Source organism: Loxodonta africana, chromosome 3 (genome assembly GCF_030014295.1).
Source record: "Loxodonta africana isolate mLoxAfr1 chromosome 3, mLoxAfr1.hap2, whole genome shotgun sequence".
In the NCBI taxonomy this organism is placed as follows: Eukaryota; Metazoa; Chordata; class Mammalia; order Proboscidea; family Elephantidae; genus Loxodonta; species Loxodonta africana.
In genome coordinates, this window is record NC_087344.1 from 210,645,123 (window position 1) to 210,667,815 (window position 22,693).

At 44.0% G+C, this 22,693-nt stretch overlaps 1 protein-coding gene across 4 annotated transcripts in view; it reads left to right on the forward strand.

The window, feature by feature from the left end:
* Positions 1 to 21,114, forward strand: part of SELP (selectin P) — a 41,258-nt gene extending 20,144 nt beyond the window's left edge. For 2 of the 4 annotated variants that reach the window (XM_023554269.2, XM_064282968.1), the window contains 9 exons: positions 1,317 to 1,502; positions 5,314 to 5,499; positions 11,319 to 11,504; positions 12,332 to 12,541; positions 13,740 to 13,925; positions 14,704 to 14,820; positions 18,086 to 18,116; positions 19,161 to 19,216; positions 20,453 to 21,114. In XM_023554269.2, coding sequence (XP_023410037.2) covers positions 1,317 to 1,502; positions 5,314 to 5,499; positions 11,319 to 11,504; positions 12,332 to 12,541; positions 13,740 to 13,925; positions 14,704 to 14,820; positions 18,086 to 18,116; positions 19,161 to 19,215 — 1,157 coding nt within the window. In that variant the 3' untranslated portion in view covers position 19,216; positions 20,453 to 21,114. Of the gene's footprint in view, positions 1 to 1,316; positions 1,503 to 5,313; positions 5,500 to 11,318; positions 11,505 to 12,328; positions 12,542 to 13,739; positions 13,926 to 14,703; positions 14,821 to 18,085; positions 18,117 to 19,160; positions 19,217 to 20,452 lie in introns of all 4 variants that reach the window. The other 2 variants (XM_064282967.1, XM_064282969.1) reach the window with 1 other exon arrangement.
* Positions 21,115 to 22,693: the final 1,579 nt, after the last annotated feature.

The following is a 22,693-nucleotide window of genomic DNA, read 5'->3' on the forward strand; positions in this document are numbered from 1 at the left end:
AACCCTAAGGGTCAGAACAGTCCAATCCCATTTTACATGGGTCTCCAAGGGTTGGGAGCCAACTTGACGGCAGCTTACAACAACAAAGGAGCCCTGGTGGCACAGTGGTTAAGCGCTCGGCTGCTAACCCAAAGGTCAGCTGTTCGAGCCCACCAGCTGCTCTGTGAGAGAAAGACGTAGCAGTCTGCGCCTATGAAGATTACAGCCTTAGAAACCCTACTCTGTCCTGTAGGGTTGCTCTGAGTTGAATCGACTCGGCCCAATGGGTTTTTATAACAACAATACCTACCTTACCTGTTTTCCTCACTAGTAGTTTTGAATTAATGTGTGTAAAAGCAACTTCAAAACTGCTGTGTGCTTTATAAATGTAGGTAAAAATATGACAATAATAAGATTATCTTATAAATCATATGTCCGCGTTTGTCTTTATAAAATGATCATCTTTCAGTATCCATATTTTCAATATTTTACTCTCACAGGGTAACTACGGCACTGGGAGGTCACTAGGAGTATTTGTTTACAGGGGTCCGTACACAGAAGCGATGTCTCACGATTACAATAGCGGCATTTCATGTTGCCATTTACTGGGACCCCAGGGTAACTTAGGTGACTTTGCTGTGTCTACATTTACTCTGACGTAAGCTTAAGGGAGGCACTGAAGTACTGGATGGCCATGTCTGTGATACTGAGACTTAGTGAGGGCAATGTAGAGCATTGCAAGCGTATCATCTGGGAGGCAGAGACACAAAGAGCCCTTTGATCGTCCACGTCATTCGCGTCTCCAGACAGAATCAGCCAGAACCATAGTTGAGTGCTCCCTTCAGCATCTGGAGATGTGGTCTCAATACCTCCCTTGATAGGCATTCCTACGGTTTTCCACTCTGACAGCCAAGCTCTGCGTCCGATGCATAGTGTGAATGATATTCCTGCTGTGACTGTTACTACTACTATTAATAATAATAACGATAATAGCGTAACTTTCTCTTACAAATAATGTCTTGATAAAATCTTTGAACTGATTTTTGTGTGCATATGTACTTAGTAGCATAGATTCTGAGAAATAAGACTTGGGTTCAAAAGGATGATATTTTAAAAATGATTGCTACGTACTACCCAAATGTTCAATCATGACTCAGCATTTTCCTAATAAACTCTTTCTTATGCTTCTGTAATTAAAGGATACTTTGATCCTCCTCCAGGCTAAACAGTCCCAGTTTAAGAATCTCTGCTCTTGGCACCAGAAAAGATTAGGGGTCAAAATCAATGAGCACTTGTGTGTAACTGTTTTCCCATTCCTTTGCTTCCTCACCCCTTAGCTCTGCAGTGCCAAGATCTTCCAGCTCCTAAAAAGGCCCAGGTGAACTGCTCCCACCCTTTTGGTGCCTTCAGGTACCAGTCAGCCTGCAGCTTCACCTGTGAGGAAGGCTTGCTCCTGGTGGGTGCAAGCGTGCTACAATGCTTGGCTACTGGGAACTGGAGTGCTGTGCCTCCAGAATGCAAAGGTAAGGTTACCTTCTTTCCAGCATCTTCGAAATGACCTGGAGGCAGCATTTTAGATGTGGTAACTGTCCAGTGCTAACACCTTGAAAAGGTCTGGAAGATTAATAAAACTCTCACTTGTTCTTTCACCCTGTAACCCAGGGACCCCTAATGCAAATGCCTTTAGGGGCTAGGCAGATAGTACAAGTGTTAGGCTGTTTGGCAACAAACAATAGGGAGTGGCTAACTCCTTACCAGGGTCTTTGCCAGGACCTAAAGGCTCTTTTCATGAGCCAGGTAAACTGTTCATACTTGGCTAAAAGTAGTATCTGAAAAGAAAGCTAGAAAGAAAACAGTAGGTGCAGGATGGCTGTCCCAATGCTGACATGGTGCTTTATGCCTAGAAACCATGGAGTGTAATGGTGGAATGGGGGGCAGACCCTGGAGTGTAATGGTGGAATGGGGGGCAGACCCTGGAGTGTAATGGTGGAATGAGGGCAAGACCCCGGAGTGTAATGGTGGAATTGGGGGCAGACCCCTGGAGTGCAATGGTGAAATGGGGGGCAGACCCTGGAGTGTAATGGTGGGATGGGGGGCAGACCCTGGATTGTAATGGTGGAATGGGGGGCAGACCCTGGAGTGTGATGGTGGAATGGGGAGCAGACCCCTAGAGTGTAATGGTGGGATGGGGGGGCAGACCCTGGATTGTAATGGGGGCCAGATCCCTGGAGTATAATGGTGGGATGGGGGGCAGACCCCTGGAGTGTAATGGTGGAATGGAGGGCAGATCCCTGGAGTGCAATGGTGGGATAGGCGGACAGAACTTATAGGTACATTCTCCAAGATTTCTATAATATTGGAGAAATACACCTACTTAGGATAAAGTGAGAATGATGAAAAGCAGAAGACACTATTCCTTAAACTTGAGGTTACAGTATTCTCAGAAGGAAGAAACTTGGATTCAGTATGAACTTTCAGATTCAGGTTTATATATACACCGTATTTCATATCTAAAAGCCTGTGTATTCTGTCAATATTGGAACTCCCATCTGAAATTGAATTGCTTCTCGTCATCTGTATTTGGGTATTAAAGGACAGATATATGTTTTTTTTTCCACACATCTTTTCCAATTCTTTAAGCATATTTATGGCAAATATTGCTTTTAAAAAGCAAGGTTTTTATTTACAAAGGCTACAGAAAAATAAGAAAATAGAGAAACAAAATGATATTCTTTTAAATACCTCCACCCTAAAACAGTTTCTGTTAACATTCTGCTGTGAATTCTTCCAAGTACTTCCCCTATCCACTTTTTCCCTATGCAATTAATATTTTTCTGAAGCATATACAATTTTAGTCAAAAGTTTAATATGTAAAATACTAGAATCTTCTGTATTGTCTGCCTTTGCCTATTCACTTTGTACAGACTCCCAACATCTAGAAAGCAAGCAGATACATGGTTTTATGAAGAGAAAACCATCTGCTATTCAGGTCACACACACACACCACTGCTAATCTGGGCCAACTGTGAATGAATCAATGGACAAATGAATGAGTGAATGAACGAATAAACAAACTTAGGAAAACTAGGTGTACTTCATTCCCAAGCACCAAAGAGTATGACAAGTCACAGGCTTTAAGTTGGGCATAACCTCAGAACCTGGTGGTGCAGTGGTTAAGCGTTCGGCTGCTAACCAAAAGGTTGGCAGTTCGAGCCCTCCAGCTAGCTGCTCTGTGGGAGAAAGATGTAGCAGCCTGCCTCCGTAAAGATTACAGCCTTGAGAGAGGTGGCACATCTACTCTGTCCTATAAGGACACTGTAAGTTGGAATGGACTCAACAGCAATGGATAGATGGGGGGCACCTTCAGATCGAGGGTCTGGAGAGGATGGGATGGGCTGTGACCTGGCCCCTCAGCTCTCATCCTGGCCATACCGAAGCCTGGATACGTCACAAAGTCCACGCAGCTTTGGGGAAGGACTTGGGGTCTTTGCTGTGAGTTATCATGGTGCTCAGAGCTCTTCCAGGCTGCCCTAGCTATGCAGGGCACAGATTACTGCTCATTGCCCCATACTGTCCTGCCTATGGGCGTTTCACAGCAGAGAAGTTGCCACTCACCACGGCTTCCTGTGACCCTCCAGTTCCCTTCTGCTTTTAGTTCTTTGTTTACTCTGACTGAACTTTCTCCTCAACCTCGCGTTGCTGGGTACCTATCAAGTGAAGCAGCCAGTGTGGGCTGGACAGGAAGGTACAATGAGGCTTGCAACCCACTAGCTGTTGTAATACTTCTGAGACTATGTTGGCAGACAATTTCCCTTTTTAATGCTCCCCACCTCCCAGCCACCCCCACTGTTAGAGAAAGAGCTGGAAATGGACTCAATGCCAGGCAGATTCTCACACACACCCCTTCCCCCCAGTTTGCCCTTAAAGCTTACAGGCTTCTTGAGTTGTCTTCTCTCCCCACTCCCCGACCCACCCCTCATACACACTGAATACAGAAAGACATTTCAGTAACAACTAGGTCTTTGGAAAATTGATTGATTTGCCGGGAGTGTTACTGGAGAGGAAAAGGAATGAAGAGAAAAACATAGAAAATGCTCTCAAGACTGAAGACCGCCAACTGTTGCTTGTCTAAAGCCATATGCTGCTCATCCAGGTCAAACAGGGAAGAAGTAACACCCGAACCATGTGTTTGCTTAGTCTTCACTTTTTAATGCCATCAGATTTAATCCAGGATTTAATGTCTTATTAATTTGCAAAAGGACATCTTGATAGCTATTAACATTTGTATACTGTGTATTTTCACTTTTGATCTTTGTAAACATCCTGGGCACTATTCCTCCCATTTTACAGATGAAGAAATTGAGGCTCTGAGAGGTTAAGTGACTTGCCAAAAGTCACAGAGCTGTGAAATGACAAGCGTAGGCCTTTTGATGCCCCAGCCTGCCTCCATTAGCGCAGCCACACAGAAGGAAAGCAGGCTTCTTAGTGCCGCAGACTCTGCTTGTAGGAAGTGTGGCAGAGAACTGTAAGACCGAGTTCAGCTCCGCCGATAAGTGAGCAAGTTCGGTCACTGTGGTGAAATGTCGTCAGCATAGGAGGAGACTGGTGACAAGAGTGGGAATTCGCGTTAGCACGCAAGCTACTACATTATCTACCTACTTTGTATATGGCTTTTTACTATATTTTTAAATTTTGCTTTATGTATGATATCATTAACTTATATACCTAAGGATCCCTGCTAGGCAAGATTATGATTTCTCCATTTTACTGGTGAAGAAACTGAGGTTCAGAAAGGTTATTGTCTAGAGACATATCGCTAATAAGTAACAGAGGCAAGATTTGGACCCGGATTCTTTTTACCACCTGGTTGGGGGAAGGAGTTTTGGGAAGGCAAAAAAGTATTTTATCTCCAGAGCCCCTTTTCCAGTCCCTTGTCGCTGTTTTCTGGTAAGGTCATCAGGTCTGTTTGTGCAGAAGGTAGCAAGGAAACAGCCACTTCCGCTTCTGCCCCGGGCCAACTGGAATGAGTTGCACAGACTAGCTTTCCAAACAGGTCGCTGCCTGCTTTTAAAAATCACCTCTAATGCTTTGTGGGTGAGTGTTTCAGGGTATCAATTGACTATAAGCTGCTCTTTTACATGCCCATAACCTCTAACTGGTGATAAGGCACACCATGAAATACCAGCACGCATTTCCAGCCAGATGATGCTCCCGGGTGTTAAGGAGGGGCAGCACACACACACACACACACACACACTCACTCATCTGGCTGGTTTCAGGTTGCTGAATTCTGAAATGGTTTCTTCTCTCCTCCTTTGCTATGACCCATGGTAGCTATTACCTGCACACCTCTGCTAAGCCCTCAGAATGGAACAATGACCTGTGTCCAACCTCTTGGGGACTCCAGCTATAAATCCACATGCCAGTTCAGCTGTGATGAGGGATTTTCTTTATCTGGACCAGAAAGGTTGGATTGTACTTCATCTGGACACTGGACAGGTTCCTCACCAACGTGTGAAGGTAGGATCACGGTCTGTCCTTTCTCGCGCCTTTTCACGGGACAGTATGGGAATGGACAGTCAGCAGAGACTCCTGTAACAGTGTTCTTCGGCTAAAGCAAACAAGACGTTCTCTACGGAATGTGGTACTCTAGACCAAAAGCTGCTCTCTCTCCATCTCTCTGTCTCTCCACCTCTCTCTTTCTGTCTCCATCTCTATCTTTACTAAGAATCTTGTACTAATTCTGGTTAAACATTCCAGTTTTATGAAGTGTTTTTCATGTCATTATAGGATTTGATGTTTACCACAATTCTGAAGACATGAGGGAAAACAGTATCATCCCCATTTTATAGATGAGGAAACTAGGGCTCAGGAAGGTGAACTTGTCTGTGGTAATACCGTTAACAGCGATGAATCCAGCCGTGTTACTGGCACTGGTGATTAGAAAAAACCGTTAACTAGAGGGCTGGTTTTTTAACCACTGTGCTGCACTGCCACCTTGTGGCAGCGTTTCTAAATCTGGGCTCAAAAACCAAGCCAAACCCATTGCTTTAGAATAGATTCTGACTCATAGCAACCCTACAGGACAGAGTAGAATTTCCCCATAAGGTTTGCAAGGCTGTAAATCCTTGCGGAATTAAACTGCCACATCTTTCTCCCATGGAACGGCTGGTCGGTTCAAACCACTGACCTTTCGGTTAGCAGGTGAGCGCCTTAAGATCCCGGCCGGGTCACTTGTAAGTTTACTCTTCCACTGTCCTGGGTTGCAGCTGTAACTGCTGAAATGCACTTGAAAAATGGCAGTATCTCGTGATCAGATGAGAGGATATCTTGGTAGAAATCTATTAATGTTATGTGAAAAACAGCTATCACTTCTTATGGAATAAGAACTGAATTAATAACCAAAGATGTGTATTGTCTTATCCTCTGTTCTTCTTGAGAAAGCCACTTTATACACGGGCTTCACTTTTCTTAATTCCAGGAGGAGAGGAGGGAGGTCCTTCCTCTGTCGGGAATAATGTAGATTAAAGGGCATAAATGCTACCATCTACTGTCAAAATGTATACTAGAAACTACCCAGCAATCTAGAATCTTTGTGGGTGACAGAATTAGGGCTTGTGCTTCATCACTTCTTCATTTATTTCTCGCACCTCATTCATTTATTCTATAAACATTTATCATGATCTCTATTTTTCCACATTCCATTTCAAGGCTAAAGAATCAAGAATAAAAAAAAAAAAAAGAATCAAGAATACATTTTAAAAATCTCACTGAAGTTTTAAATCATGTATGCAGCCATGATTGTTCAAGCTGTCATCCCTCCAGCCCCTGGATCCACTCGCTCCTTCCCAACCCTCTTTTCCCCACAATAAGAAGCGTTTCTCTCCCACCTCACAGACACACCCCCTCCACGCCAACCTTGAACATGGCCGACTGTGGGCCTCAGAACTAGCAACCTTGTCTGAACCTGATTTTGAGCTCTGCAACTGTGTTTCTACCTCACACTCCAAATGTGTTCTCTAAATATAGGCAAATATATCCAGTTCCTCTTTTTGTCCTACGGTCCATGAATCTCTGGCCGTTTAGCACCACCCCCAGGCCCTGATTTTCACATAGTTCTGCAGAGTCCTGAGGCACATCACAAAGGCTCAGGGGCCACCAAGTCAGCAGGGGCAGTGCAGCAGGTGAAGCGCTCAGTCCCCTCTTCAGAGCGCAATTCCAGGTTCCATTTTTGTGGTGGTTCCACAGATAAGCCCTTTTCAGTGGGAATATCAGTTGCTTGAGCCTCTGGGACTTGGACCCTGCCTATGTGTTCTGGTTTCTTCCCTGCCTTTGTCCTCCAGGACCTGAAGTCCTTTCCCTGACTCTAGGCCGTGACTGAGGGTCTTCTACTGACTGTCACGATGTTGTTTTCACACCAGATTGCTTGTTTCTGTGGTCCATCCCGCACCCCCACTGGTTGTTGGTGCACCCATCCTGACTCACACTACTGCTCTCCATATCCCTTAATGGTGTCTGTCACTGACCTTCTGCAGACCATGTGCGGCTGCTGGGCCCGTCCCCTGATTGTGAGCTAGCCTCGCCTAGTGAGGGCAGCCAGTCCTGGTTCCAAGTCTCAATCCCAGTTCCACCCTTCTGCCCAGTCCCTGCTCATCCAGGTTCTAAAATATGGCAAAATGGTGTCCTCCAAGCTCTTGCCTGGGTGGCATCTCTGTTTCATCCACCCCTCCAACATGACTCTGACTCCACAGGAATTCTCAGTCGTTAGTACGAGGCTTGAGTTTACAACAGTTAGAACAGTTTCACTTATTACATATCTTCTCCCAAAAAATTCTTGGGGAAGCTGTACCCAGCTCAAGTAAAATGAGATAATAAGAAGAAACAGAGAAGAATTTACTGCTACTAATATAAATCTTTTCGTGTTTGTTTCTGCTTTCTCTTTGTTCTGTGGTTCATACTCGTGCTGTTTTATCTCCTCATGCATTTGGTTACTTTTGTGTGCTGAGCACGGTATTTCAATAACTGTTAGTAGACATTAGTTGAAGCCCCCAAGTCAATTTCCTTTTGCTTTTTCCAGGCTCCTGTGGGTAATAGCAATCTGCAGTTACCTTAATCTAAACTCAGGACTTGAGATTTTCTGGGTCACCCAAATGACTCAGAACCAGGTTGAAGTCTTTTTGAGTATCATTTACTTCTAGTTTGTCTTTACTCTTAGAATGCAGTTATGAAGGCCCAGCCCAAAGCAAAGGCAGTTTACCTGGATCCCAACTTTTTCCTCTCTAGCCCTGTTGTTCTTAGGAGCCATCAAGTCAATATTTGACTCATAGCAAACCAGTATGACAGAGTAGAATGGCCTACAGGGTTTACTACACTACAATCTAGGAGCAGATTGCCTATGAGAGCAGATCGCTAGGTCTTTTCTCCCACAGAGACACTGGGTGTGTTTGAACTGCCAACATTTCTATTAGCAGCCAAGTGCTTAAGCACTGCATCACCTGGGCTCCTTCTAGCTCCAGTCATCTATCAAAAACTCAGATCAGCCTCTTAGCCGTCTCTCCTGGATCAGCAAACAGCACCAGAGCAAAAGTGTCCCAGAAACTCTCTGTGTTCTTGGCTCTGGGTTCCTATCTGCTTGAAGATCTCAACCTAGTAATTCTTGATAATTTTATTTGCTCTTTAATACTTTATAAAAATTGTTGTTGTTTAATCTAGCTTTTTAAATGTTCTTCATTGCTTGAGGATTGGCCAGAACTACCACTGATAAAGCAACATCTCCAATGTACTTAATTTTTGCCATCTTTGTTTTCATTCATTGATAATAGAGAACTAGTGAGCTCAATCATCTGTGGATTCGAGTGCAATAATTAAACAACAATGTAGATAGAACTGCCTTGGAAGTAAATCAAAACAGAGCACTAACTATATAATAAAAGCAACCTTTATCTGTTATTTTATTTTTCTTGTAATTACTAGTTTTTATCAAAGTTTTATAGTAGGATTACAGAATCCTGGAAGATACTGAAAAAGTTGCTTTAGTGAAAATGTTCACAGATGATTTGATGTTTTACAGTAAGCTCAAGAATAGGACTGCTTTTAAACATTACCCAGAAAGGCCGTTCCTCTGCGTAAGCCTCCCTCTGCTTCTGCACTAGGTCCTTCACTCCATCAGCATCCTTGGGAGCTCCACAGATCTAATTCAGCCCGTTTGCTGAGGGCCCGCCGTATGCCAAGTCTGGGTTAGGCTTTCCTGCAGGCAGCTCCCTCACATGAGTCAAAGTCAAATCCTTAAAGACATTTAGAGGCCTTCGGTTGGACGAGGTTAATTTTTACCCAAGAGGGTTCCGAGATTTTATAAGTACAAAAGTTGGATCTGTAACCACGGCAGAGCAAGGCTGACAAAATTGAAACCACACTAATGTCTCCCAAATGAATTTAATGTTGTAATACACCTGAGGAGTCCCTGGGTGGCACAAGTGGTTGAGCACTGGATTGCTAACTGAAAGATCGGTGGTTCAAACCCACCCAGAGGCAGCTCAGAAGTAAGGCCTGGCAATCTGCTTCTGAAAGGTCACAGCCTTGAAAACCCTATGGACTACGGTTCTACCCTGCACTCATGGGGTTGTCATGAGTTGGAACTTACAACTACATTTGAATACGAGGGGTCACATTTAATCATTTTTTAAAAAATAGTAGCTCCTTTTGTATTTTTCAAACCAAATAAAGCATTTATTAAAATGCATCCAAATTAAATTGTACTCATTCACATATTCACTCATTGAGCAAGTATTTGTCGATTACCTACTATGTGCCAGGCACTGTTGTAGGCACCGGGATCCAGTGCGGAAAAAGCAGGCAAGGCCTCTGCTCTGCTGCAACTGACCCTATGCATATTCTTGGACTTAAATCCTGGAAGATAATGAAAAAGTTATTTTGGTGAAAATGTTCACAGGTGACTTCATGTCTAGGATTTATCCCAATAGACATGTTTAATAAGTGCTTAGCAGATGGAATTGATCTCCTAGATATGGGTTTATTGGTCACTCAAAAGTTTGAGACTACTGAACTAAAATTCAGTATGTTACTCTGGCTATTTGAAAGGATTCATGTAATCTGTATCTACAATCCTTCCATGAGTAGCCTGACACTGAAACATGCATGGTCCAGCACAGGCCAAATATACCACCTTCTCATGAGACAAAAAAAAAAAAAAAGGAATTCAAAGGATTAAAAAAAAAAAAAGCTAAGCCAAGTGAGCTTTACCTGACCAAGTTATTGCCTTCATAATAGCTTTGAATTTGAAGAAATAATAGCCACTCAGTTTGTCAGTAGCCCAATATTTATTGATAAATGATAGTTTCGTGTCATAGAATCTAATGGCGATAAAGCACAGACCTAATTCTAGAAAAACATGAAACTGCAATAATTTGCGAAAATGACTTTTTAGGGGAAGTTATGGTTAGTAAATTAAAAAATCACTCATCCACTTGTCAAGTGGTTACTGAGTACCATCTCACAAGACACTGCAGTGTGTGTGAATTGTGGGAGACACAGAGATTTATGCTTCATGGATTTTAGAAGTTTTTTTTTTTTTTCAATATAGTAGAAAGGGAAGATATGACAACAGAAAGTTCATGGGTTCAGAGGAAAAGAAGACTTCAGAGAAGCTGTGTTGGGTTGGATCCTGGAGGGTGGGTAGGATTCTAGTCAATGGAAATAAAAGGAAATTCAGGGCAGTGTGGGCCAAGAACCAGAGACCAGAACACAGGAGGCCAGGTCAGGGAATCCCCAGGGATCAGTCTAGCTAGACAGAGTTTTGAGCTTTCCTGTGCTGAACAACTATGATTAAAAAAAAAAAAAAAAGCCTGGAATTCGAGAGGAAGAAATAGTTCGAGACAGAGATGCTCACTGAAGCTGTAGACCTGTTGAATTTGAAGAGATGGCAGGGTATCTAAGACGAAGTGGTCTCAGGCAGAAAGAGGGGCAGAAGTGAAACCCAGGACTACACATGTGGAGATAGGCTAGTAGAGCAGTGGAGGCTGTGAGGTCTCTGAAGCGGAGGGCACAGAGAAGAGAGGGTGAAAATGCGAATTCTTGAGAGTGACTGTTTGAATCCTTGACTTCCTTATCTCTGTATTTCTACCTCACTCCTCTCTGCAAGCCTACCATACTGCCCCTCTGCAGGAAAAGACCTGTCTTATTTGTTGTGGAATGCCTGCTGCTTAGCAAAACACCAGGCACATAGTAGACGCTCAGTAAATATGTCTTGAATGCATGAGTGAATTATGAACAGAATTCTGAATAAACTTGAAGATGGTGACATTCTGGATTTGGTGCCCCAGCCATCAGGTGTCCACAGCTGTCTCCCCCAGAACGGGGCAGCATGGATTGCTCCGAGGCTCACGGCGAGTTCACCGTCAGCTCCACCTGCCGTTTCTCCTGCGGCACGGGCTTTAAGCTGAAAGGGTCCACCAGTGTTGAATGCACAACTTCTGGGAAGTGGACAGCACCTCCACCCACGTGCGAAGGTAAAACAATATGCCCTCCCCAGGAACGGCTCCGCCTTTGGAAATTCCTTCTACAATAATAGCAAATACTTACACAGCTCTTACAATGGGACAGCTACAGGTTGTGTTATTATCACTGTGAAAGCACTGCTTCTGCATATGAAATGGGCCATCTGTTGAGGCTGGGGAACACAGCCTATAGGTTAAAATAGTTATAAGGCGGAATGGAACTTTTTATGTTTGGAAGTAAAAGGAATATTGATTTCATAAGCAGAAACTTTCATATTTTTGCCTCTTTTTATCAAAAAGTTATTGAATGGCCTCCATTACTTCATTGCTGAAAGAATGCAAGGAATGAAGCCACTGGGCCAACATTTTCAACTGAGGAATTCAGGTGGAGAGAGGCCACCCACTGTCTTCCTGCCACGGGGTAGGCTAGTGACAGACAGTGGCGTCACTCCACCTCACACGTCAGGCTGGACTTTGACCACAGGACAAGATCTCCTCCCAATAAAGCAGAGACAAACAGGCAATTCACCCAAAGTACTTGGTTTTCTATCAAATTCCTTGTATTTCTGCACCAACTCTTCTGCTTTTTAAAATATCAATAACATTGACACCCCAGTTTCTTCTTCTGACCAGGAGAATCCTCTCTCCAAGTACTTCTTAAATAACTTTCCTCATCTGGTTTTCCATACCTGAGATGAATATTTTTCCTTAAGGAGAAAGATATCTTCCTAAAGAGTGTATGGCTAAAGATACCTTGTCACGAGAGGGATGGAAGTCCTTAACTCTGTAATGCTTTTTATATTGCGGACTCCGTAAACTGAGACCCTTTCTCTCAGCAGGCACAGCATCAGCTCCCACCTCAGAGATGCGATGCCCAGCCCTCATCACTCCTGGGCAGGGAACGATGTCCTGTACGCATCATCTGGGAACCTTCGGTTTGAATACCACTTGCTACTTTGGATGCAATGCTGGGTTCACACTCACGGGGGACAGCCCTCTCCGATGCAGAACTTCAGGACAATGGACAGCAGAAGCGCCCACGTGCAGAGGTAACGTGCAAAGCATGCAGTTCTGAAGCTGTCTCCCTGCGGGCACTCAGATCAATCCTTGTGCCTGCCTGTTGAAATCTCGCCAACCCCACAACTTCAGGTGTCAGCTCCTTCATGAAACCCACACCAACCCGCTGCCCTAACAGCCGCAATCGGAAGCCATGTGCAGTAGGCACGTTGCCTCTCCCCCTTCCTCACCCCACGAGCTAACGCCCTGGTGTCCAAAGGCCCAGAGGAAACATTTTTAAATGTCCAAAATGTGTTAGGACAGTGAGCGTGCTACAGTGTGAAACCAGCCATATGAATCATGAAAGACAAGTTGCAGTTGTATTAATTAGGTGGCAGTGTACAGTTGCCATGTTTCTCAAAAGAACTGCAACCTGAACAAGAAGACAAAACCATGTGTGATACCTCCTGAGGAGCTCTCACCCCGGACACGAAGCTTTGACCTATGTCTCATTCATCTTTGTATCCTCACAGAACACAGCATGCTGCCTCGCAAATGTCACTATTACTCAGTAATGTTTATTTGACTTAAATTTCATTTCCTGAGCTTTAGTTCCCTACCTGTAAATTGGGGGAAGTAATCTGAAGTTTCTTAAAAATAGTTTAAAAGGAATGATGGCCTCCACTCCTTTCAAACTTCCAAGAGTCCAGCCATGGTAAACACTTGAGTGCCAACACACAGAGATGTGCCAGATAGTTGCTCGTTGGCGATGCTAATAACAACATTGAGAACAATAATATTTTTGAGAAGCAAAATTTTATAAATAATATTTTTGGAGACAAGATTGATCAACCCATTAAAAAACTAAAACCAAACCTGTTGCCATTGAGTCGATTCTGACTCACAGGGACCCTAAGGGACAGAGTAGAACTGGCCCATAGGGTTTCCAAGGACTGGCTGGTGGATTAGAACTGCCAACCTCTTGGGTATCCGCCGAGCTTTTAACCTTGCACCTCCTATCAACCCATCAGTAGTTATTTATTGGATGCTGGTATGTTCCTATCCTGGTTCTTTGACTATTATTCTTTGAGTGGGTATTTTAGCATGTATGGTCAACACGTTAATGGCACAAGTGACTCATATCCTTTCTGATCATTCACTTTTGGCCTCATCTGCTGGCACTAATAACCAGGTTATAAAGGAAGCCGTAATCTTTTGTACCTTTGTGTTACGCGTTTGTTTTTCCTGCAGCTGTCAAGTGCTCTGAGCTGCGCATTATTAAGCCAGTGATGATGAACTGCTCCAACCCCTGGGGAAATTTCAGCTATGGATCAGCCTGTACCTTCCATTGTCCAGAGGGTCAATTACTTAGTGGCTCAGCAAGAACAGCATGCCAAGAGAGTGGCCACTGGTCTACCACAATGCCAACCTGCCAAGGTATGTTTTTCATGCGATTTAGAAAGTCACCTTGATATGGACAATAACAAATCAGTGTTTCTTCTCTCTGTATCTGACATCCCATCACTGAATTTCCCCTGTGCTTAATATACGCTTCACAATGAGTCAAGTCTTATACAGAGGTGGGAATTAATTCAGTGACTCTGTATAGACAATCACCCCTCATGTCCTTATCATCTGTTTTAATCCATTATGGAGTTTCAGAATGTCTTAAAGTGAGGGGTTATCTCATGCATAGTCCCAATTTATTATCCCAGGAGGCCTTCGTTTACCACATATCTCTGCAAATACCACACACACAAAAAAAAAAATACCACAGATCTTCTTAATTAAGCTCTATCTGTTTGCAAGGTTTATTTCATAACTTTTTTTCCCCTAGCAGCTTCTGACTTCCTTTTGTTGTATAAGTTCATATCAATTGCCCCCTAAATTACTCATGCTTGAGTTTATTTGTCCACTGTTCCACTTATTCTATCATTTAATTCTTTTTATGGCTCTTTACCCTGACCCCTTTGGAAATTACGTTTGATACTTAAGCCTTGGGGATAAAACTGGGTCCTCCTCCCTCTTCTGTAGGAGTGGTTTTATCACCTCCAGATCTTCTCTGGTGTCTGTTTGCACTGATGGCCATTGATGACCCAACTTGATCTCACACCTTAGACTTCTTGGGGCCCTTCTAGGAGAACAACTGGTCTTCTGCACAATACACGTTTCACGTTGTGTGTGTGTGTGTGTGTGTGTGTTTGTTTTGTATCAGGGCCATTGACTATCCAGGAAGCCCTGACTTACTTTGGTGGAGCTGTGGCTTCTGCAACTGGTCTCTTGATGGGTGGGACACTCCTGGCTCTACTAAGAAGACGTTTCAGACAAAAAGGTAAATAAGAAAAAAATCTTCTCTTTATTTTATTCTTTTATGTGACTCGAGGTGGGGGTTTAAACCTCAACTTCAGTAGTTCGTGTTTGAAAACATTTGCATTGAAAGAAAATAAGGCCAAGATTTAAGAACTGGGTGCCCATCAGAATGCCCTAGGGAACTTTATAAAAATAAGATCTCTTCACAGGGAGATCTGGAAATGAGCTGGGAAATCTGAATTTTCTTCCCCCCAAAATTCTGGCAAGATTGGTTTTCACTCAGATTGGTATATGGGAGCCTCTGGACTAGGTGGCATTTTTCCTGTTGCTGTCGATTCTGACTCATAGCAACCCTTTAGGACAGAATAGAACTGTCCTGTAGGGCTTCCAAGGAGCAGGTGGTGGATTTGAACTGCCAACCTTTTGGCTAGCAGCAGAATGCTTAACCATTGCACTACCAAGGCCCCTATATAGGTGGTCTTAGGTTATCACCAAAACTAACTGGAGAAGCTCTTATTTCCCTCCCTTACTCCTTCCTTCAGGCAACTCATTTATTGATCAGCTTTGTTAGGTGCTGGGACCCAGAATGATGGTTCTTGATATCAGGAATGTATGCTCTAGTACGGGAGATAGACACATGGTAAGTGTAGCAGGCCAAAAATATAACCTTGGTATTCCTGGAACCCAGAATAAACCAAAACCCAAACCAACTGCCATGGAATCAATTCCAACTAATGGCAACCCCATGTGTGTCAGAGTAGAACTGTGCCCCATAGGGTTTCCAATGACTGATTTTTGGAAGTAGATTGCCAAGCCTTTCTTTTGAGGTACCTTTGGGTAGACACAAACCCCCAGCCTTGTGGTTAGCAGTTGAGCCTGTTAACTGTTTGTGCCACCCAGGGACTGGAACTCAGAATGCTGTTGTTGTGTGCTGTTGTGTCAATTTTGACTCATAGTGACCCTATCTGACAGAGTAGAACTGCCCCACAGAGTTTCCTAGGCTGTAATCTTTATCAGAGCAGATCACCAGGTCTTTTCTCCTGCAGAGCCGCTGGTGGGTTTGAACCCCCTGCATTTTGGGAACTCAGAATAGGGGTGACTAAACCAAATTGGTAGGTCAGAAAAGGTTTTTTTGAGTTTAGCTTTGAAGAGTGAGAGGAATTTGGCCATGGGGGAAATGGCAACAGACTTCCAGCAGAGAGAATGGTTTGAGAAGATAGGAAAGTTAAACAGCTGGGACAATGGTCATTGTGCAGTTCGTGCATCTGAATCAAAGGGGCTAAAGATGAAGCAAAAAGTGTAAGGAGCTGCCTTTTTATTAACGAAACACGTTCTCCTGAAAACTGTGGAGCTGATGAAGGATTTAAGCAGGGAAGTGACCAAAATGGATGAAGACCCTCTATTAGGAAAACTGTCTATCGACTGCTCATCGGAACAAGAGCTTTGGCCTAAGATGAAGAAGGGAGCACCATTCCCTAAGGTTTGGAGCACCTTTCTCCATCTGTTCCAGGTGTTTAACCTGGTGTAAGCTTATAGGCTAACGCAGCTCTTCCTCCACATGGCTTCTCCTGGAAATTAACTAGGGGCATCAGAGAGGTCAGGGATGCTCAGATCCAGATAACTGGAAGAGGCTATGTTAGAGCACCTTACAGAGCTCCCACTGGATTCAGGAGCTTCAATGCCTTTTCTAACTGCCCAGAGGAAGAACCACTTGTTCTCTTATCTTATCACACAGGCACTACGGCATTGAGGCTGTTTTTCCAGAGCTCCTTACGTGCCCATGTGAGTGGGTGACTAACACAATATCATTGTTGTTAGTTGCCATTGAGATCCCACATGCGCAGAGCTGAACTGCTCCATAGAGTTTTCAAAGCTGTGCCCTTTCAGAAGCCGATCCCCAGGCCTTTCTTGTGAGGCACCTCTGGGTGGGTCTGAACCACCAATCTTTTGGTTAGTAAGCAACAACAACAAAAAACAAAACCTGCTGCCATCAAGTTGATTCTGACTCTTAGTGACCTTATCGGACAAAGTAGAACTGCCCCATAGGGTTTCTAAGGAGCAGCTGGTGGATTTGAACTGCTGACCTTTTGGTTAGCAGCTGAGCTCCAGTAGTCAAGGGCTTAACCATTTGCACCACTCAGAGAATCTTGACTAGGTCAATATACAATGGGCACTACTCTGCTTAAAGACCAAAGAGGTGTACCATGAGATACAACCAATTCCTCCATGCAAAAAAGTCCCAAAGAGCAATTCAGCCAACCCCAAGATACAACCAATCCCTCCGTGTTTAACCAAATGCCAAGAGCTCCTAAGAGCTGGATAATCATGGAGCAGTCACAGTATTCCTGCTTTCCGCCCCAGGTTCTCTCTTTAGTTTTGAGACATTTCTAGGGAACCTTCTGAAGAGTGATGAGAACAGCGGCCACCCATCCTTCAGGATCCTTAATAATTAATAAGTTCATTTGTTCGAGATGGGGAGATTTCCCTAAGCCTGTCCCTTTGGTTTCAGACTTCTAGGATTCTATTATCAAACAAAAGGAACCACAGCATTGTCTGTCCCCTTTCTGCCAACTCAGGATGTGCTCATTCTCACAGCAAAGGCACAGTCATGCCCTGTCATAAATGAATGTGTTAATCTTTGCTTAACCTAATGTTTTCTAAACTTATTCAGCCAGGAGATGCTGTCTCCCTTTTCTCTTCCCATGGGATAATTGGCAGGCCTCCTAAAATGTCTAAAGCTTCCATTATTAGAGGCTGATGTTTGGATTAAGACAGGAGACCCCTGGTCACATATATTACCCTGGAGGGAAGACATCCACTGTTGTGTTGGTGTGGATTTGTTTATGCAGTTAGCTCGCTCAGCTGATGGCTGAGGAATTGGAATACAGGTTGCAGCAATACAGGGCCGTCAAATGCCAGAGAAATGAACTGCAAGAACCAATGACCTAAACAACAACAATAAAAGGAAGGAAGGAAGCGAGGGAGGGAGGGAGAGAGGGAAGAGCCTGAAGGCAAGGGCCGGAAGTATGAGGAGAGGTTTTCACCGAGGAAGTGGGAGAAGTGAGAGGATTCCGGACTTACATATTGTCAAACATCTAATGGGGCCTAAACCAGGCCCTACCTCCCAGGTCCTGGGGACGGTGGGTTGGGAGGGGGGAGAGATTGTTCTCAGTATCCCCTCATAATCAGTCCACTGACTTTCCCCAATAATTCCTGTTACTGATTTTTCTCTTCCAACTTATTTTTTTTCTTTTGTAACAACTATTGTGCCTCCTCACCTATTTCAGATGATGGGAAAAGCCCCTTGAACCCTCAAAGGTAAGAATGTTTTGAAGTCACTGTGATGTGTCAGACTGCTCATGTGTGGCACTGTCATTTTATAATAAATCTGCAGTGTCCCCTTCGTTATCTTGAAGTGAAATACACAGACAATATATAGCCTAACTGCACATATTTTTAAAAAATCAGTAAATGCCTGACTACAATATAAAGGAGAAGTAAAAGAGAAAGTGGTTTATAACACGAATAAAGAGTTAAAGCGTGGGCCTCCCACCAGGAGGTGGTCAGAAGCCTGCACTTCTGGGTAGAATCGCTAGAGGGGCAGCAGCCACAGAGGGAGGCTGAGGCGGCAGATGCTGTATCAGTGACTCGGATAGCGTCAGAGCTGTGCCAACACAAGCCGGTTTTCAAAATGGTGAACGCCCTGGTAAAGAGTTGTAAAGCCTGTTGTAATCTTTCCCAGTTTATACAGCAATTGCATTTTAAAAGACACAAGGATACTTAAGGTTTATATGTAAAGCAGTTAAGTTCCAGGCTTAGAAATTTTTCCCCTACATGAATATTGAGTAGATGTGTTCAAGTTGTGTGAGGCTGTGGGATGATTTTTTGTGACCTGTGCTTTTTAGGACATTCAGCACCCCACCTCTGCCTGCTACATGCCAGAACTCCTTAATCATTATGTACACTATGTAAACCAAAAACCACCCCCAGGGGGCAGTATGAGTGTCCTTTGAGAACTATTGCCAGATTGTCAGGTGTCAAGACTGGGAACTTTGTGGCTATTTCCTCTCACCAAGGAGAGGCTGCAGCTACTTGGGGGGACATTCCAGTTAGTCATTACATAAAGCATCGACAATAACCTAATGGGGGTGTGAAATGCAAAGCACGTTATCCAGCACTGTTAAGTGGAATCTTGAAAACTGCTTTGGCACTTGCTTCTCCTTCCTTTTTCAAGCAGAATTCCAGGGGCGGCTGGTAACCCATGGTTTCGGGAGATACCAAGTTCTTTGTGTGCAGTTTCTTTCTGTGTTGTTGGGTATGAAGCAGTACATGGCAGATCACCCTGTGTCTCTGTTCTTTCAGCCACCTAGGAACATACGGAGTCTTCACAAACGCTGCATTTGACCCCAGCCCTTAAGGTAAATTACCTCTGAAGATATTTTTGAAGGAAAGAGAAGAGTCAGAGAAAGAGGAAGGACATAAAGCTCGACTTTTCATTATATAATCATGTATTAAATTTTAGGAGTCCCTGGGTGGCACGAATAGTGAATGAACTCGGCTGCTAACCAAAAGGTTGGAGGCTTGAGTCCACCCAGAGGCACCTTGGAAGAAAAGCCTGGCAATCTGCTTTCCCAAAAATCAGCCACTGAAAACCCTATAGGGCACAGTTCTACTCTGACACACATGAGGTGGCCATGGGTTGGAATTGATTTGATGGCAACTGTTTTTCTTTTTTTTTTTTTAATATTCAATTTTAAGCATGTCTTAAATTACCAGGCCATGAAGGAGCTTCTGCTGGCGGTAGGGCACAGATACAGATACTGCCACAGAGTGATGACAGAAAGTGAGTCCACCTGAGAACACTCATTTCCTGCAGAACAGAAATGTTCTAACAAGACGTAACTTATATTTCTGCATAAGGTCTTATTTAGTGGCTGCTAGGTGGTAATGACACCGTGACACTTCTGCCTGAGAAGCAGAAGTCATGTAAACGTTCACATTTATGAAGCCAACCCTCTATGCAGCCTGCTGGGAAAACAAAAACAATCTGACACCTCCCCTCTCCCAGAAAGCTCGGCAGGTAGCTGAGTTTCCTAAGAAAAGTGTCCCGGGTGACAGGATGTACTGGTTCTGGAGAAGATTAAATGAAGCCTCTAGAAACTGGTTGCTGTGGAGTCGACTCTGACTCAGGGCGCCCCCTGTGTGTTAGAGTACAACTGTGCTCTGTGGACTTTCCAGTGGCTGAGTTTTTGGAAGTAGATTGCCAGGCCTTTCTTCCGAGGCACCCCTGGACGAACTCAAAACTCCAACCTTTCAGTTAAGAGCTGAACGTGTTAACCGTTTGCACCACCAAGGGACTCAGAGGGTGGAAATGGTAAGGGGTTTCTCCCTTCCTTCCTTTCTTTTATAAAATGCAGATTCAGACTCAGGAGCTGGGGTCGGGAAGCTGGTATCCTGCAACACCTGCCCAGTGATTGGCAGGCAGTAAGCAGCCCGAGGTGCTATTGACGGCACATCAGAAACAAAATCTAACAGCACAGTGTCCCCTGAGGTCATTACAGAAATTCAGCAGTGTTAAATATTTACCTTTCATTCTTCTTTCTTTTCTTTTTAAAGGAAAAGATAATTCTTTTTTTTTTTGGTCTCATTTTCAGAGACTCGTCCTCCTCCTGGCCGTCTCATTCAGCCTTCTCAGGATCCTGTTTTTGAACACCAGCTTCCTGCTAGACTTGAGTTCAACTGTAGTGCGTTTGCTGCAGTTTTCTGTAAATACCTGTGAATGGCGGATATGGAATTTCCTTTAAATTGGCTCTGAACCAGAGCAGAAGAATGGCACCACACCCCAGCTCCCCGCCACCCCTCCTACTCCCCCTCTCCCCTTCCTCTAACCCGAGCAGCAGAAGCCAGGAGGAGATGTTTCTGCCCCGGTCTGTGGGCTGCACCCCGGCTGTTACTTGAAATAATCAGCAGTAGACAAAGCATCTGGAACATTTGACTCACCAGAAGACCAGACTGTGGAGATACAAAAGTCCCTCTTGCCTTTTGCGTTGGAAGAAGGCACTGCCTATTTTGGAAGGCAGGGAGTGTCCCTGACTTGAAAGAATTCCTGTAGGACCTTCTGGGGTCTCCAGTGCTTGCTGTTGACAAGGCCTCTTAGGCCTCTGGACCAGGGGACCAGAGACCGCAGAAGACCAAGAACCAAGCCGCAAGGGCACATGTCACTGTCGTCATAGTAGACCTTATCCCACAAGTCACTCTTCTCCAAAGGACCCAAAGACCAATATTCAAATCTATAATTAAAAGAACTTCCCCCAAACATCCTGTTCTATTTGGTATTTTGTTCAGTCGACTTTGGTACATCACTTGGTTTACCATTAATGTAATACCTAAATGCAGTAATATCCATTACAGTTCAACCCTTCAGTCTGATTTTCAAAAAGAAAATCAGAGAAGCAGAAAAAGCCCTGGTCACCTGAGTGTTCTACAGGAAAGAACACATGTGCTTTGCGTGCTCTTTAAATCACCCGCTTTATAAATAGCGCATGGAAAGTTGCACAGTAGCAGAGTTGTTGCATTAATGCAGAAACTTGAGAACGAAAAATATTGTTGTTGTGTCTCTGAAACGCAATGAATGATTATGTCGTACACATGGAACCATACAAAGTAAACATGCAAATAAAAGTGGTAAAGCCGTCTAACTCATCGCATACAAAGGGTTACAATAATTTTGCAAGAGCTTCCGTAATAGTCTTAGGGGACACTGTGCTTTTAAAATTGTTCTCTGATGTATGTCAGTAGTATCCCTGACGGCATACTACGTGCCAATCACCAGGCAGGTGTTGTCAGACAGTGGCTCTCAGCCCTGGCTTCCGCAGTTTGTGAAAGCTCCCCAGGGGACTCACGGTTTGCCAGCTTTGGGAACCACTGATGCAGATGAATTGGAAAGTGTAAGTGCAGTACTAGTAGTTTATAGTTTATACTTGAGTAATTTCTAATCTAGTTGAGGAGACAATAGATACCCACGCACAATAATAGGGTAATCAGTGTGTGTATATAATTGGGATAGTGTTGTAGCAGTTCAGAATATGGAAACGTCAATTTGATCTCAGGATCAGAGGTAAGCAGGCCTCTGGTTGGACTCTAAATGGTAGACAGGTCGAGAGGAAGAGGATGGGCATTCTGAGTGGTAGAACAACAGCAGCCAAGGAGCTGAGATGGAAGGTTGCGTGTAGGAGGAGGGAAGATATTGAGGATCCTGACATGGTTAGATCAGACCTCACGTGAGTTGCCCAGATTACAATTTACTGAATGTGTTGAGACAAAGCATACGACGGAAGGTTGGAGGGGTGTAGATGCAGGGAATCACAGACATACACTTCTCAGATCCTCCATCAATGCAAAATAACATCATCCAAGAATACATGGGGCCCTAGAGGCAGGAAAACAATCATGGTCATACACATGTGCCGTGTACTTCCCAAGTGCCAGGGGTTATACACTCGATGGTCTTCTTTCAGCGTAGACAACCCTGTTAGGGAAAACTGTGTCTATCATCCCTGTTTTGTGATGTAAAAACTCAACTCCAGGAAAGATGGAAACAACCTACATACCCATCAACAGATGAATGGATAAACAAACTGTGATACCTACACACAATGGAGTATTAAGCAACAAATTCGATGGCAGCGGGGGTGGGGACAGAACAACAATGAGTCTGTGAAGCATCTCATAACATGGAGAAATCTGGAGGGCATTATGCTGAGTGAAATAAGTCCATCACAAAAGGACAAATATTGTATGAAATATAAAACTATAAAAACTCATGAAAAGGTTTACACCCAAAAAGAAATAGTCTTTGATGGTTAGGACGGAGGAGGGGCGGGGAAGAAAAAACA